The following is a 16,731-nucleotide window of genomic DNA, read 5'->3' as shown; positions in this document are numbered from 1 at the left end:
TAGTGATCAGTTGCTTTCTACTACATATAAATCTAAACTTTCCACTGGGCTCCACTCTGCAAGTAGCAGGCGTGAGTCAGGGTGACAAATGTGTGCTTACAGTACAGCCAGTCCCCTCATTATGCTTGTGCTCTGTATATTACGCACAGAAACATGCTTTAAATCTTAACTTTTTACAGGTCCAACCAACGACACATTGTGAGCACTATTCATATTTCAGTGTCTTATTTTCTGTTTTACTCCCCTATGGCCGCTGGCATGTGCAGCTGTGGACCTGAACCAATCACTCAAGAAAGTTGACAACACACGATTACACACAATGTATTATTTACATTTATTGATAAATAGTATAATATAAATAAAAAGTACATATTGACACTGTAAACAAGGTGCATGTGTTGAAATGTGCATAAAAGATATGTGTGTTGGTCGGTTTTTGAAGTCCTAGTGCGTCTTCCTCAGTTTGAATCGTACAAGCAAGTCCCCCTCTGGCTGTAGCATCCCAAATCCATAACGCCCGGCATTTACCCCTGGCATCTGAGCATTTGGGTCACACAGCTCCACATCGTAGTTAGTCAACACCTTGTAAACAAACCTCAAGAGGAAACACAGATGAAAACACAAAATTAGGACATTCAAAAAACTCCACTGTGGAACAGTTTGAGGTCTTAACCAGTCATGAAGTCCTATGGAGCACTAATTCTGGGACACTCACTGTCTGATGGTATTGATGGCAAACTGCTTCCCCACACATCCATTGGTCCCTGCTCCCCATGGCATGGTGTAATATTTCAGTTGCTTCCCTCCTTTATAAAAACTCTTCTTCACTGATCCGTCTTTGTTCAGGAAGCGGTTATACTTGTATTTCTGCAAAGGAAAACGGCAGCAGATATTAGATGCAATTACTTCATAGCAGAAATCTTGAAATGTAGCGTTAGTTTGTCTCATTTCTGGTGCGCAGCTATTTTTAAAGCAGTCTTGTAATGTCCTTCCCACGCCTATTAGCTGTGTTTCTGTTCCTGTGCTCAGCTAATCCCTAAATAGTCCACAGCTCTGGGTTTGACCTCTCACTAGGTAATACAGGGTCAGCTTTGCGTAGATGTGGACTCCACCTTATGTGAACAACTATAGATGCTAATTGCTTTTAAATCTGCATCCAACTAGTCCCAAAGACAATTACTTCTATTCCTGTTGGCAGGACAGGAATCTTTTAGTGGCGTGCACTGGTTGGAAACAGCCGAGCTATTACTTTAACAAGATAGGACAACAAACCTGTGGCTCATGGTAAATCTCAGGGTCCATCTGAGGGCTGTTGAAAGGGAACAAACACACTCTGTCTCCTTTCCTGAGCAGGTATTCTTGGCCGTCTGCCATGTGGAGGGTCTTTTCCCGCACTACCTCTCTTGTGATAAAGGGGGCGGCAGTAAGTCTCAGTGACTCTTCCAAGGCGCTATCTGTGAGGGGACAAAAATAAAGGTGGTCAATAACAACAAAAGAGGAGCAGATGCAAATATTTCTGCAAAGCCTTCTGTATAATCTAGTTTATTCACCATATAGTATGTGTAATTTAGACTTTTTGCCACATTAGATTCAGATTTTTTTATATTTTCTTGTGCTTTTTATTGTCCGAGGCATACGTCACCTCCTCTAAGATTGTTTCTGATTCAGGTTTTGTATCAATAATTATCATTAATCAGTGTTTCTTTTTACAAATAATACACTTCATATCAGATAATTTCAGGCTTTTGTTGAAAGTTACTTTGCAATACAAGTCACATTCTACCAATAAATGTTCCTCTGTTTACTCAAGCTGGGATCGAGCTCTCACCAAACACAGGAGTCTCTGAGGTTTCCATCTGTGAGATCTGGCTGAACTCCCTCTTCACGGCCATCAGAGCTTTAGAATTTGTCAACAAGTAGCCTAAAAGCCAAAATGCAGCAGGACCAACATTACCCTGGAAGCAAACAAGAACCACATGAACATGATGAGGAGGTTGGCTCACACACTCATAGAGCTGCATAGTGACAGAGGAGGTGGTTATTTGGTAACAGCAAATAAGAAGGTTGCATGACACCCATAGTATTCATGTTTATCTTATGTTGAAACGAAGCACAAATTTCAATTAGGGCTGAGTTCGGTTGAATCAAAAAGCCTATGAGGCACGAGTGCTGACAGGTTACAAAAGAACGGCTTCCTTTCATGTGTCTGGCACGAGGAGAGCCATGTTCTGGACAGTCTCACTATTAGCAAAGCACAATACAGTAATGGTTTACTTAAAAAGGAAAGCCATTGGAAACCGGAGGTCCCCGACCATCTGCCTGCATTCAAGGGCAGGACATTGAAGCCATTTAGTTTTATGGCAAACCATCCTGCTGCCAGGAGTAAGAAAAGTATAAAATAGAGACTATAGTAACATAACATAGTGAATGAATGACCTTTAAATATCCTCGTAAACCACTGCAGATACGTTACAAATTTAAATGACTTAAATGACATAAACATCGCTAAAGATGGCTGATGAAATTATATCAATGACCTATTATCTGGCATGTATAAGATGCCTAATATAAGGGAAAAGACTTTTGGCAGATGTCTCACAGATGTCGCACTGATACAGAACAATACTGAGCATGATATTGTTTGTCATTTCTGCACAGACTGGATAAAGCACATTTTCAATTTACAACTTATTTCGCTTAAATGAAGTTTTACAGAAACTAAAAAGGTCACTCAGAAGCAGGAAGTTGTTATAAATTAAAACAAACCGTGCTGATGAGTGGGGAAAAGGATGAGCAAACGAGTACGTTTCTTTTTTTTTTACTTTGATAGTCATATTAACATCCAGTCCAACAACACTACTAAGTAGTCTCACCTGACATTGTGTTCTTTTACTGCCCTCTACTGTATATTAACTAAGACTAACTAACAGCTGTTGTGAACAGCACTCTCAGGTGCTAAACAAGAGCACTGCAGTACAGCCTCTCTAGATGTAAACACCACCTCTTCACACAGAGCCGCCTTTCTTCTGACATCTGACTCACCTGTGTGGCCCAGAGTTGCATCAGTACAGCTCTTTTCTGTGTTTCTTCATCAGCCCCCTCCTCCTTTAAGAGACGTCTGTAGGCGTATAGCCAGTGGCTTGATACCGAGTCCTCAGTCAGACCTGCCGGAGCCAAAAGCTCCCACAGTCTCTGTCGAAGACTCTGAGCTGTCCTCCTCTCCTCTGTCACACACAGATAAACATTACACAGTGAGTGAGTGAGTGAGGCACGGATAAAACATAAACAGTGAAGAGAATCACAGACATATAAACAGATATTGTTGTGTGTAAAAAGCGGGAGAGGAATAATATGTCACGTATGACAGGTACAACCGGAGGAGGCACACATTAATACTGTGATTGGATGAAATTCCTGTGCAGTGTGGGTGGAACAGATTATAAACAACGATACACACAGAGGGGGGAGGAGAGGTGAAGCCTGAGTGTACATCAAGACAAGTCGAGTGAGCTTCATCGACTTAACAGTACAAGTTAGATCACAGTCTGTAGGGGGCTGCGATGATGAACCGTGAATTAGAAGAGTCTTCACAAACAGATGCTAGACGCTATGTAAGCAACTGAGTAGCTGAAACCTGCCATGGCAACTATAAAACAAAGCTGAGTGAAGTCCTTCGATGATGTCACATCACAAACTGAGACACAATGACACATTTAATATGAATCATACAGACATGCTGAGTAATTCTGTTTTGACTACATGTGTATCCCTAAACTAGAACTGGCTGTTTCAGTTCAGAAAGGGAAGCGGGACGGATGATGTCAGTAGAAAAGAAAAGAACAATTGAATTAGGTGTTTTTCCTTATCATTACCTGACTTTAGTGTGCCTCTTGCCATTTTAGTTAGGAGACCGTCAAACGTCTTGTAGCCCTCATAGACACTTGAGGGATCTGTGCTGTTATTGTTCTGCTCTGCCCCGAACAGCGTCAGGTATCCTGCCCTGCAAAAACCAGTAGAGATAAATAGGTGAGACGGTCCAGGTGATGAATGGAAATCATTTTTGGCTTGATGAAAAGATAACCAGCCCACGCAGCCGCTCTAACGTATTTTTCCACTGGCCCACACAAAGTGCGGCATCTCATTGAGGTGGATGTCACTGCGTCACAGTAAACGTTGCCGTCATATACTGTTTCACATTCCAGATCCCTGTTTATTGAGGATCGCTGCTATCGTGAGAGAAGGTGACGTGTTTGAATCACATGCGCTCGGCCAAAGAGACCGGCCAAAGAGTGACCTCCAACATTTGTGCGAGCAGACGGTTACTTTATATTTTCTTTGCCGTGTTTACAAGCAAGAAACCTCAGGACTAAGTGGCGTGTAAACTGTTTAGTGGAAAACTTTTAACTCCTTTGGCCTAGTTAACAGTGTGTGTGTGTGTGTGTGTGTGTGTGTGTGTGTGTGTGTGTGTGTGTTGGAGGCGTGGGTTTTGTCATACTTGAAGAGTAATCTGTAAGAGAAGTCGAACAGTCCCTCTTCTTTCCAGTCTTTCTGGTTTGGAGGCATCTCGGCTTTCAGCAGGGCTTGGAGGTGTCTGTCCATAGTGCTGTTAAGCGTTGCTAAATTCATACCCATGAAGTGCCTGTGGACACAAAAGATTAGAGGAAGAAAATATTAACGAGGACCAAAGAACGCATTTCAGCCAAACACATCACACTGATTGTTGGTATTGTGAAAGAGTAATTACTCAGTGGTGCGTATTTTTAAAACCTCACAGTTGACCTAGTTGCCCCACCCATCTAGCCTGAGGTAATATAAGTTACAGTCTAGGTATTATATTCCATGTAAATTGGCAACACGTGCTAACAAGAAAAGAATAAGGTCCTTGGACACATGAAACTTTGTGTAATTTCAAAACAAGAAGTTTATAAAAACAATTTTCAGAAGTGGGAATAGTGTTCAACCAAAATATCCACAGTGATGTTATTTATTACACGTTCATGAGACAAGGGGGATTTTCGCTTCCACGTTTACACAAAATGAAAATGAAAATAAACAAAGCAAACTTTTAGTTAGTTATATTACTTCTTGTGTAAGTAATATATATATATTTATTATATAAGTAATATAAGGACATACTTTTTCATCACCACTTTTGCTTTGGCCATCTGGTGATGTGAGAGCCGCAGGTTGAAGATCCTCTCCATGAGCACCTGTGCGTAACGCGTGAAGTCCAGCGACTCCGAGTCGTTGATGACGGCGTCGTACGAGTGTGGATCCAGCAGCACCGTCACGTAACGTCCAGCAGCACGCACCTGTGGATGACATACAGGTAACATGCAGATGCTGAGTACATTCTGTTTTTTAATAAACTTACTAAACAGACTTTTAATTAACTTAATATCTTTTATCATGTAACATAAGTTCATCCCACCACATTAAATGTACATCTTCAAAGGATTGTGATACTTCTTAAATCTTCTAAATGAACACAAAATTAAAGATCTCAACATTAATTTGAGAAATGGTTTGTTATTATCACTCAAGAAATATGAATCTGTGAGTCGGATTTAGTTTCAGGATAACTGAAAATTACTGTGGAGGATGATGTTGTTACATGCTGTAACATGAACTTATCATATCTCTAAACCTCTGAGACCTGGCCCACACTAACTTTTTTCTTTTTCTGTTTCTGAGGAACTCACCGTGAAAATGTCGCCGTGTTTCATCTTCATTCGATTCAAGAATTTGGAAGCATCTTTTCCAAATTCAAGTGCATGACCTAACCACGGGATAAGTCCTTTGTCCAGTGGCGGCTCCTTCTTGGATCTATATAGATATAAAACAGTACAAATAAACAGTTTGTGTATAATCAGATAACCGTACTGGCACATTGTTACTTTGAAGAGGTAGTATTTGAAATACACTGAAATAACAGTGTTAAAGTAAACATGCATTATTGGAAGTTACACTAATAACTAGGATTCATATGCAAATTATATGTTGTCTGCAAAAGTTAAATAACAGCATTTAGTCTTCCAGCTGCTGTCAGTGTCAACAGATTAGACTTATACAGGTATTATATTAGATATTGTTATAACTGAAACATGTTACATTAAAGTGGAGTTTTATTGATGTTATGAAGTGTAAAACACTTCTAATTATAACCTTTCTACTAATCTAGTTCAACCACATTCTTTGGACTGAAGTAAAAACAATGCACTAAACCAACACAATGAATGGGAGTGGAAATAAAAGAGTGTGGCAGAGTTGTTACTACAGATAAATCAAATCATCACAAGGACTGAAAAGCAGCAGCTGGGTTTGATCAGAACAACCAGCATTAGGAACAAACAGTGGTTCAAAGATAAAGACAGTAAAGTAAAATAAAGTAACTGATGGTTTTCAACAGTGTGAGAGGATAAAACAGGTGAAGAAACAGAATCTTACCTCGATCTGTCTGTGAGGATGAAATAAAGCAGGAGAGCGTGAACGAGCAGGATCACCGTCCAGATCATGTCGTGTGTTTACTTTCCTGGTCCTCAGTCACTGGAGTCCCCCCCCCAGCCCTCACATGGCTTTATAGGATAACTCCTCACCCACGGTTGCGTCATCTCTCCAGCTGTTGCTAGTCCCGCGGTGACGTCACTTTTACGTCGGAGGTTGGTGACACTTGTAAAGAGACACTGGACTAAACCCGCCTTGATTTGACAGTACAGCCCACAACATGTGGACTCATCTAGACTACGAGACGACAGAGCACGATAGAAAAACCAACAACAGGTCAGGACTGTTACGTCAGGACTGTTACGTCAGCACTTTCTAGCTTCTGGTTTCATACAAAAGGTTTTGGGATGATGCTGAACTGAATGCGCTCCAGGTGTCCAGGTCTCCAGGTGTCCAAGTGTCCAGGTCTCCAGGTGTCCAAGTGTCCAGGTCTCCAGGTGTCCAAGTGTCCAGGTCTCCAGGTGTCCAAGTGTCCAAGTGTCCAGGTCTCCAGGTGTCCAAGTGTCCAGGTCTCCAGGTGTCCAAGTGTCCAGGTGTCCAGGTCTCCAGGTGTCCAGGTCTCCAGGCCGGAGTCATTGATTTCCGATCATTATACACAGGGCGCAAAACGGCACAAGGAAGCAAAAAAACAAACAAACAAGCTAAACAAAATAAGCAGATGAATTACTCAAACTTAAGTTCATCCACTAGTATTATTATATTATTGTTCATCCGTTTTGGACATGCGACCTCTTGTCGTTAGTTTTTCTATCACAGGTAAATATTTCAGCTCTTTTCCTGGGTGGGGATCCCCCCTGGGTGCTCGGTGATGGGCGGTTTGCACGTTTTAAGGATAAAGGAAGTGCCTGCAAATGTTCACGTACGATCACTGGCTCTGAGTCACCACTACACAAACACTAACTTTTCCTTTTTTACTTAATATCATATGATGTCATGTTATAGTGACCCCCCCGACCTACAAACAATAAAAAATAAAACACAACCTCATACTTTTGGACTTGTTTTCCAGTTTCTCCAATATATTCCTCAAATTATACAGAAACCCCTTTGAAGGAGAATCTTATTTTATTATCTTATTTTAGGTGGTGACCATAATGCACTGTGCCCTGAATAATAATAACAACATATAAACTGACGGTTTTGTTTTAACTTTATTTTTTATCAGAACAAATGGCAAATGTGCATCTTCTGTAAAGTTGACAAGTCAGATCTGAGGGGTGTAATTTAACCCTCAGCAGGTTTCTGAACAGCAACGTGACAAGTGAAGCAGCATTTGTTACGCTGCTCCGAGTAAGAACCATTAATAGTTTTTCTCTTTCTAGATAACCATTTATCACTTTAAACTAAAAAACACTAAACACAGTTAATCTCTCCTTGGCACATTTGACCAGAGAACCTGAATTAAGAAGCTCAGTTCTTCAAAAGCCATATAAATAATGATAACCCCACAGCCTCAACATAAATTCTGAAGTTTAATGAGCGAGGTGCATTAAGAGAGCTCCTTGTCTTCCTTCTCATTGGCCTGTTCATTAAGGGCTCCCCGTGATTCATGGACGTCCTCAGGAGTTTGGCCAAACACAGCCCCGGTCCGCTTGAGGAGATAGACTCCAGCATGTAAACCCCCGACATTGACCCAAACAGTGTGCAGTTTCCTCCACAGTCCTCCCATCCTCGAGATAGCCTGGGGATGACATAAATCTTGTGAGGGCAAACTAACAAGTGAGACGTTTGTTTTGTGTAAAGCCAAACCTCTGCTTAGACAAATACAGCTGGTAAGTCTTTTCCATGACGTTATAACTGGGCTGACTTAAACCTACATCACTCAAGACAAAATGATTCTACACGCAAGCTTAAAAAAAAAGGACAGGCCCAAAACTGTATGAACATAAAGAAAGTGACATTTAGAAATGAGAGCTACATGTTTAGTGTAGTAAATAAAACCAATAACAAACTTTTCTAGGCAACAACAGATCAGATATGATACAATAAACTTCGACGTGCCCTCAGGAAACTTTTTCTCGGTGTAATGCTGCTGAAATGTATGATCAAAACATCAGAGAAGCATAAAGCATCAAGCAATATCACACAATGTAGACCAGCCAAACAAGTGCTGCTCATCTTAACTCATCTAAAAAAGCCTATAAACCACGTAGGTCAACAGTGGAAGCTGGTTGTCTGGTTCACGAGATGGAAAACTTTTATAGAGCATTAATAATCTTTAATGACACATTGTCAGCCTTGTTGTACAGCATCAACAACAAGGTTCAGCATCTACAGTACTGACTGTACATCAGTGGGAACTGATACTATGAGTCAAATCTAAACTCTTGGTTAATAATCTCCCAATAAATTATTTAAACTGGTGCAGAAAAATAGTAACAAATGTGTTTATGACTGACAGCCACTTAATAAAGTAAAGGAATAAAGTAAAGAAATAATAAATAGGTAAAGAAACAGTTATACTGATGTGACTGGGAGAGCTATTATGGTTATTGGACTCGTGGTCAACAGTGTGATGTGAAATGGTGTTCCAATGTTTGGTCAACTATTATAACTATGGTTATTTCCAGCACTGCTGGGGAAGTGAAACATAGATTTCTTTTTTACAGACGTAAAGTTGGAAGTACTACATGAGAAAAAGAAGTGACTAAGAACGAAAACAGAAATTATAGTTAAATGCCTTATTTTTCTTATAATTTCTCCCTAGCAACAGCTCATATGTTTGTACACAGTGCTTATTTACGGTAGTTTAATCTTGTCACACCTGAGGTGTGGAAAAAACAGAACCATTGATTATGATAGGGTGGAGATACAGACCAATAAAACTGACCTGGGGTGGAATGTGGCACTGATCCTGTCTATTGTCCTACAGGCCTAGTAACACCCATCAACTCTACAACAATGGTGGAGCACCTGAGGGAGTGCAGGCTGCACCTGTACCCAGGCCCCCATCAGCAGTTCAACATATAAACAACAGTGATTTAGTGAGCTGGTACACGGACCTGTTCCTGCACGGGGTGAATTAATACAATTTTTGTAATTTACAACACTTATTACAAAGTTTTAGTGTTGTGTTTTAGTTTTTCAAACTAGAAAACTAGTTTATGTACCTACATTGTCCGAGGACTTAATGCAATGCACCTGTATTCTATTCCACGAGAACCTCGAAATAAATTACAGGACAAGTCTTGTCCTGCCAGCATCTTCCTTGTAAGCCAGTGGTTGTTTTCCAACTATCCCTGCTCAATCAGACACTGGAGGACACCAATTCACTCTATCTTCCTTTACTCTAGACTCACCTGAGATGATATCTTCCAGCTTCTGACTGACTGAACAAACCTGATCCTATTATGTAGCAACAAGCAGAACAGGGAACCAGGTTTGGGAACTACTGGATTATACAAAAACAGCTAGTATTAATTCTTACAAAGGAAGATGCAGCCAGGACAAGACTTGCCCTGTAGTTTATTTGGAAGTTCTTGTGAACTACTATATATTTTTTTTGGAAACAATGTTACAACACATTTGCTGAAATTCAGGTTTACTGAAAAAACAGTGGATACCTTGGCAAAGCATTTCTTGTCCTGTGTCAACAGAACAGCCTTTCCTGTGCCAGGTCTACACACACGAGCCATTTCTCTCAGACAGGAAGGGTAAAGATCCCAGTTTTTCTTCCTAGAGCCCATTCTTTAACAAAACAAAGGAAAGATTTACATTCATGGCTGACACTATGTTGTGATTCAAATGAAACAACATCCTGTCATCTAATGTCGGCTTTTAAGGGCTGAGAAAAAGCACTGAAACAAACTCTAAGCAAAGTACAACTAGAACAGCCAACAGATAAAACACTATGGTTATGTTTGAGTACGTTTAGACATTGATTAAAACGCTGAATATTTGAGTATACTTTCTAAAAACTATTTAACCAATCATGTACTGTAACCCACTGTTATGGTACCTCTTTCCAAAGGGCATGTCAGTGATGATAATGTCCACCGAGCTGGTCCTCATTGGTAAACTGCACAGATCCCAGCGAACTGTGTCAATGGGCAAACAAGGTGCACTGTTTGAAAGGATCAAAATAGATTAGAAAACATGTGATATTGAGATTTTGAGAGACATGAGATATTAAACTCACCTGCCCTTGTCTGCCCTCCGTTTCTGGATGTGACATATGTTGTTGACTGTGCGATTAACAGCCATGTCATTGTTGTCACCAGCAATGTAGAATGAACTGTTAAATTCGATGGCCCCCTGGAGAACAAGATACACCGTTAGCTGACTGCGGATCAGTCCTGTGATCTCAAGAACATTACTGAATGACTCTCTCCCATTAAAGCACTTAGTCACATCAGATGATCCAGTAATTGCAGCTTTTATGTTTATGGATTGAATGCAGGAATTACAGCAAGGCTGCAGAATGTGGCTTTGCATGAATGGAAACGAGAGATCAAAGAATGTCAACAGGGTGAATAAACTCCAACCACTTGTTGACTCAGGAAATGTTTTTATTTTCTGACAGCATTAAGAAACAACCAGATGTGACCAAGAGTCTGATCCAATGTAAGCGTGTCATATTAAACGCCAAAGAGGCGAGCCATAGTAAAATAAGCTAAAGAAGCTAAGCTCACTGTAAACTCGTGGTAACAAAAAACTACATTAATTAGTATTAGCTGATCATCTGACACTGTGTGGTTCACTTAAGAAGTGAAATTAGCGTGGGTCATCTTGAGACTCCATCCAACAGCTTGTAGGTTTGCTGCAGTGTATGCTTGTGTAGATGTGAGGTGCTAAGCTGATGACTGTGTCGAGACTGTGAACGATTGACAGTTTTGTTTATTCTTTTGATTATATATTTTTTATAAAACTCACAAACATGCTATAACTTCTGCATATTGTTGTACAGGTTAAGGTCAGTTATATCTCACCTCCAGTGGTATAGCTCCAGTCCCACACATTGGATCAAGTATTATATCAGACGCCTGAGGTTTACAAAGCCTGTCAAAAAATGTTTTAGCAGCATGTTAATTCATTTTTATATATATTCTAGTAGACAAGAAAATTACTGACTCACTCATTACTCAATTAACTCATTAGACAATATCGCACACATTTCTACTGCACATTTATGTAATCTATAAAGTGAATTTAATGACTTATTTTAGCTGGTTATTTGGTTATCACTGACCTTCAGTGATTAAGAAATGGCCATTAACACAAACCTCATCTGCACAGATCATCGATTCTGTGTGGTAGGGTCATTTAATATCACTTAAAGAAACTCGTGTTTAAAACCAGAGAGATGAAAAACTGTTCTTATTGTGATCATCATAATAAATGTGATTAGTGTAGCAGTCATTTGTCTCTTTTGGAACACCACAAACTGTGAGGTGTGGCTTGGATTTATCTCAACGCAGGAGTTTTTCTTGGCTCTGATGGTAATGATGATGCCTGTACATAGTCAGGGCAAGCACGAATAACTCACTGGTGATTAGTCACGTCTACTTTCTCAATTCTTGTCTGGAACACACCAGAGTAAAAAAACAAAACAAGAAAACCACACACAAAAAAAAAAAAAAAAAAAAATCTCATTATTACTTTTAATTGTCTTACAAGGTTAACTTACAACAGAAAGACAATGTTTGTTCATTGATTTTGAGATAGATATGGATAGAATAGATAGGTCAGGCTCGTGTTTATGTAAATCTAATTAATTAAATAACTTTATGTCCTCAAATCCCCTTTTCTCTTTCGTTTGCACCTTTTTCTTCACACATGCGTATTTCTGTGAGTGGGAACAAGCAACCAAATGGATCCACTGATAGGTGAGAGCCTGTGTTTGCAGCTTCACACTATTTTTATCTCCTCCTCTTTAATACTGGTACTTTACACAGAGTGCCATTAACACAACTGTTCAGAGGTGAAAAGGTTTTTGTGATTTAACTTTGTGCTATGAACACAACCGTCTTTACAATGAATGAAAATGAATTTGATAGATCGATCTATCAATATTGATGCAAAGTTTCTTTTCATATTTATATAACATTTTGTTGTTGCTCATAAAACAAATTCAAAACCTCAACTACAGCTTTAGCACATTCTTTTAAGCTGATGGAACACGATCATAATCTTTGATATAATAATCTCTGTATTTGAGCACACCTAATAAACATGCAGAGTAAAAGCAACTAGGTCTGTGCTGTATCGTATCGTCCACACTGTATCATGATAATTCCTCCCCATGAAAAGAATATATTTGTGAAATTGGTGAAGTTCAGATCACATTTCAATGTATGTATGACCAATTTATGTAATAAAACAGAAAATGTCAGCCAATATCATTATTTTTTCTTGAAACTGTATAATCTGAGCACAACAGTGCGAGATAATTCAGATAACATGGTGTACATGGGGTTAAATACACTTACCTAAGCATGCCATAGCATAAGGTGGACCGCAGTGTAGTGGGTCCAAAGTGACTGATGTTCCTCCTGTGAAGACTCTCTTCTGTCAGTGCAATGCCGATCACCACCTCCTCATTGTGTATGTTTAGTAAAACCTTCAGTACGGCAACAAACACTACATGATTAGTAAGCACATCAGTGTAATCTTGATTTCTATATTGTATAAAGCCAAAATGACTGATGAATGATTTTGCTTTTAACTGTTAATTGGACAATAAAAGCCAAATAAAACCTTTTTCATTTTCTCCTACACATTTGTTTTTAACAATTTGATTCATGTACTGACAAATAATTGTTTTTTCCAGCCAAATCTTTTTAAATTATATTCCATCATTTAACATATGCTTTTATCCAAATCAACGATACAAACAAGCAAATTTGTAAATAATAACCAAGTCAGTCAAAGATACTAAAGTCTGCAAATAAATAACATTTTGAGTCATCACATTACACACACTTGGCAACTTCTGCTACATTTCTTAGTTTAAAAAAACATATACATCATCTTGAAGCTGTGTTACTATGTTGAAGGACTGTTCAAATGGGAACAGCCAGTCTTCATGGAAAAATGTAATCTTGTTTGTTTTTCTTGTTACTCCTTTGACTAAACATTAGGCTATGCCTTGCCTTTTAATCTGAACATCCAGAGTTATTTTTGGCTAGTGCAATAGTATTCACATACATCAGCTCAGTCTGAACAAGCATACCTACCTCAATGTCAAACTTTGTCATGTCTGCTTTCCACTGGAAAAACTCCTGAACAGCCCCACCAAAGTCTCTGGCTGCCTCATTGGAGGAAAAGCTATGTTTGTCACCGGCTCTGTTGCACGTAACACGAAACTTAATGGGTTTGGCCCCAGATGCTAACTCCTCTGAGGTCTGTTCACAGTCCTCCAATCCAGGTGTGCTCTCTGCCTTTGTCTGGCCTTCAGAAGCATCCACGGCCTCAGTTAGCTCTTGTTGCTCTGTGTCAGCCTCAGTTGCATGATGCGCCTCGATGTTAGGTTTCATTTTACTGCCATTTCCTCCTTTCCGATGCCCTTTTTTCTTTTTTAGGGTGCCATTTAGCTTCCAGACCTCTAAGGCATTAGTCCAGGGGAGTTTGGAGGCAAGTTGCTGGAAATCCATCAATGCCTCCTCCTGTATGATGCACAGTGTTTATCATCCTTATAATAACAAACTTTATATCAGCTACAACATAATATAGCTACCTGGTAAAATGTCTACCTTTGATTGTTTGAACTGGTAGTGATCATATTCCTCAACCACAACAAACAGGTTGTCCACAGACCTTAAAAGATGGACCTACAGTGGGGAAATAAATGTATAAGACAGACAGGAAATGTGTAGATGCATTTTTTCTGTAAAATTTTCAATTTGCAAAATTAGTATCAATAGATCCATTCACACAACGTAACAATGTTTTCTGTTAATTCTGTTATAACATGATTCCTAATTCTTACATTTGGTAAAAATGGAGAATCTACAACCTTTACGTTTCATCTTACCTGAAAAAGCTTGTCAGTAGTTATTGGAAAGTATATACGACCACGATCTTTACTGACTCGAGCGTCAACCCCGATCTTCTCCTTGACCTCCTCTGCAGCAGTGAGTTCAAACCCTGTGGGCACAGTTGCTCCAACAGTCACAGTGATGATCTCCAAACAAGTGGCATCAGTGTCAGTGCAGGAAGAGTGCGATGGTTGCCCTTTTTCAGGGTCCTGGTCTTCATCTCCATGGGAGGACATGCTGTAGCTGAGTGTTGCTTCTCTCTAGATACAGGTATTACTGAGTAATGTGTGTGACAGCAGGTGCAACGATGACTGTATCACATGTAACACCTGCAGAGACAGACAGAGGCATTCAAATAGCGTATCAAAAGGCCATAGTAATTCGTAAAAGAACAAAGAATGAGTAGTATACAGATGTCATGTCAGTATGATTTGAACACTGACTAAACATCTGTAATGTTACAGCTGTGGAGGTAACGTTGTCTGTTTCTTTAGCCGGCTAACGTTAGCTTTAGGTAGCTAAGAAAAAGTTGGCTACGGGAAAGAAAACAGGGAAACAGCACTAATATAAAACACTGCTGCGTAATGATGTGTGTTCATATAATGAGAACAAACGTTACCCTGTAAATGCTGGCAACAACCTTATATAATTAGATCTTAATAAGATTTATTAACACTGAACTTGCTAACTGGAGCCAGACCAACCTGTCAAACACGAGGCAACAACGTCACTTCCGCTCATTCTCAACAACACATACAATTCCGGTGCTGTTCCTTCAGAATAAGAGCATTTAGTCTGAAAAACTAAAAGTACCTAGAACAAAATAAAGTCTAGTTACCAACTGAGCAAGAGCACCTGGTTTATTCCATATCATTGATGTTTACATAATTATATTAATTGCATATTTGTTAATACAGTATAAAGCAACATGCACAATTAACTCTGACAGGTCTGTCAGGTTTCACTGATGTTGCTCCTGTGTCTGTGCAAGAATGAGAGGACAGGATGACCATACATTTCCATGGTGTTCAGGGAAATAAAAGGTGCAAACAGAACGGGAAATTATACCCTTAAACTGAATTATGCTGTGGTTTTCAGTATAATAAGTCTGACCAGTAACTTTTTGGTGACTATTTTCAAAGTATAATAAATACAATAAAAATATTTTTAGTTTTAGGAAAATTCTATTGTTAGGAAGCTATGGCTAAATTCAGAGAATCTGATCTTTTTACAAGTGTTAAATGTTTTTCATGGCTGAAAGCTATGTGTCTTCATCGTGTGTACATCACGTTCAATTACCAAAGTATGGCAAAAATGTTATTCTGAGAGTCAGAAACTTGAACTGGACATTCCACCAGCTGTTTAATCTTGATCATGGTCTGTGGTCTCTAATAATCCTGCCAAGATCTACAGGTAAACTTTTCATTCATTTTTTTAGTTGTGGTTAAGCATTTACAATAAAAGATCAGCAGAGGGCGCCATGACACAATTGTTTCTGTTGGCGTGTGTGTGTTTGGAAAATGCTGAACAAAACCATTTACTCAACATGTCAACAAGAAACAACAGAGAGGGAGAGAGAGGGCTAAGTGCCTGTATTCTTATCTGCTAACTGTCAGCTTATTTTCATGTCCTGTAGTTCCTCTAATTCATTGCACTGTAACCACAAGACCAGAGGATTGATTACCTCAGCATTAATCAATAATAACATTACACAATTTAAGATTCCAATCTGCAAAATTCATTTCACAATATCATAAGGTTTTAGTGTCTTATAGTATTAGCAAAGTCATTGATTTTTAAAATACAAAATCTCTTCTGGACAGTTTAAGTACATCATAAACAATAAAGTACATGCACCCATAATGTTGTTTCACCATTAGTCATTTGTGAGTAATAGGGTTTATGTACATAGTGGTTAGAATAACTCACTACTCCTCTGAGTTTGTTTCCCTTACGCGATTTACTAAATCTCAAGAATCTCAACAATGGAAATAACAGTTTTAACTTCACTTGAGTGCTATAGATAAATCTTTTGGTAAACATGCACGCCTTTCTGCATCACTTAAAGAATGTAATATGAAATGTTGTTTCTCTGACTTTTCTTTTATGTCAACTTTATTCTTGCCAACTTATTAGTAAGTGTGAAGTCTGCGAGGCAAGTAGGCGTGTGTTCATGTCAGAGAAAGAAAAGTCCAGCACAACAGATGGCCAGTGTCGCAGAGAACAGTTGCACACTCCAAAAAACTTTTGT

The 16,731-nt window shown here is 39.2% G+C and overlaps 2 protein-coding genes across 3 annotated transcripts; both read right to left on the bottom strand.

Moving 5' to 3' along the window:
• Window positions 1–308: 308 nt before the first annotated feature.
• Window positions 309–6,705, bottom strand: LOC113154566 (prostacyclin synthase). Its single transcript, XM_026348838.1, has 10 exons — window positions 6,448–6,705; window positions 5,703–5,826; window positions 5,137–5,312; window positions 4,496–4,639; window positions 3,873–4,000; window positions 3,043–3,224; window positions 1,829–1,955; window positions 1,273–1,454; window positions 716–867; window positions 309–595 (listed from the first exon to the last, which is right to left on the bottom strand). The coding sequence occupies exons 1-10, from the start codon at window positions 6,513–6,515 to the stop codon at window positions 445–447; spliced, it is 1,434 nt and encodes a 477-aa protein (XP_026204623.1). The 5' UTR covers window positions 6,516–6,705; the 3' UTR covers window positions 309–444.
• A 970-nt stretch (window positions 6,706–7,675) lies between these two features.
• On the bottom strand, window positions 7,676–15,218 carry thumpd3 (THUMP domain containing 3). 2 transcript variants are annotated; one of them, XM_026348836.1, is made up of 10 exons: window positions 15,185–15,218; window positions 14,477–14,809; window positions 14,196–14,273; window positions 13,680–14,108; window positions 12,933–13,063; window positions 11,433–11,502; window positions 10,643–10,758; window positions 10,463–10,567; window positions 10,068–10,191; window positions 7,676–8,185 (listed from the first exon to the last, which is right to left on the bottom strand). In XM_026348836.1, the coding sequence occupies exons 2-10, from the start codon at window positions 14,714–14,716 to the stop codon at window positions 7,994–7,996; spliced, it is 1,485 nt and encodes a 494-aa protein (XP_026204621.1). In that variant the 5' UTR covers window positions 14,717–14,809; window positions 15,185–15,218; the 3' UTR covers window positions 7,676–7,993. The 2 variants fall into 2 exon arrangements, with proteins under 2 accessions (XP_026204621.1, XP_026204622.1); XM_026348837.1 differs by having other exon boundaries at window positions 15,100–15,185.
• Between the last annotated feature and the right edge of the window lie 1,513 nt (window positions 15,219–16,731).

Source organism: Anabas testudineus, chromosome 5 (assembly GCF_900324465.2).
Source record: "Anabas testudineus chromosome 5, fAnaTes1.2, whole genome shotgun sequence".
Classification (NCBI taxonomy): Eukaryota; Metazoa; Chordata; class Actinopteri; order Anabantiformes; family Anabantidae; genus Anabas; species Anabas testudineus.
This window is presented reverse-complemented; position numbering and strand designations above follow the sequence as displayed.

What these genes read in the sequence shown, in the direction of transcription:
- thumpd3 (XM_026348836.1), bottom strand. Translation starts at nt 14,716, where the DNA reads ATGTCCTCCCATGGAGATGAAGACCAGGACCCTGAAAAAGGGCAACCA. An exon ending in CTGGAGCTATACCACTGGAG is followed by an intron (nt 10,759 to 11,432) that starts GTGAGATATAAC and finishes CTTGTTCTCCAG; the next exon opens with GGGGCCATCGAATTTAACAG. An exon ending in GACATGCCCTTTGGAAAGAG is followed by an intron (nt 10,192 to 10,462) that starts GTACCATAACAG and finishes GTTTTGTTAAAG; the next exon opens with AATGGGCTCTAGGAAGAAAA.
- LOC113154566 (XM_026348838.1), bottom strand. Translation starts at nt 6,515, where the DNA reads ATGATCTGGACGGTGATCCTGCTCGTTCACGCTCTCCTGCTTTATTTC. An exon ending in TCTTACAGATTACTCTTCAA is followed by an intron (nt 4,001 to 4,495) that starts GTATGACAAAAC and finishes TGGTTTTTGCAG; the next exon opens with GGCAGGATACCTGACGCTGT. An exon ending in TGCAACTCTGGGCCACACAG is followed by an intron (nt 1,956 to 3,042) that starts GTGAGTCAGATG and finishes GTTTGCTTCCAG; the next exon opens with GGTAATGTTGGTCCTGCTGC.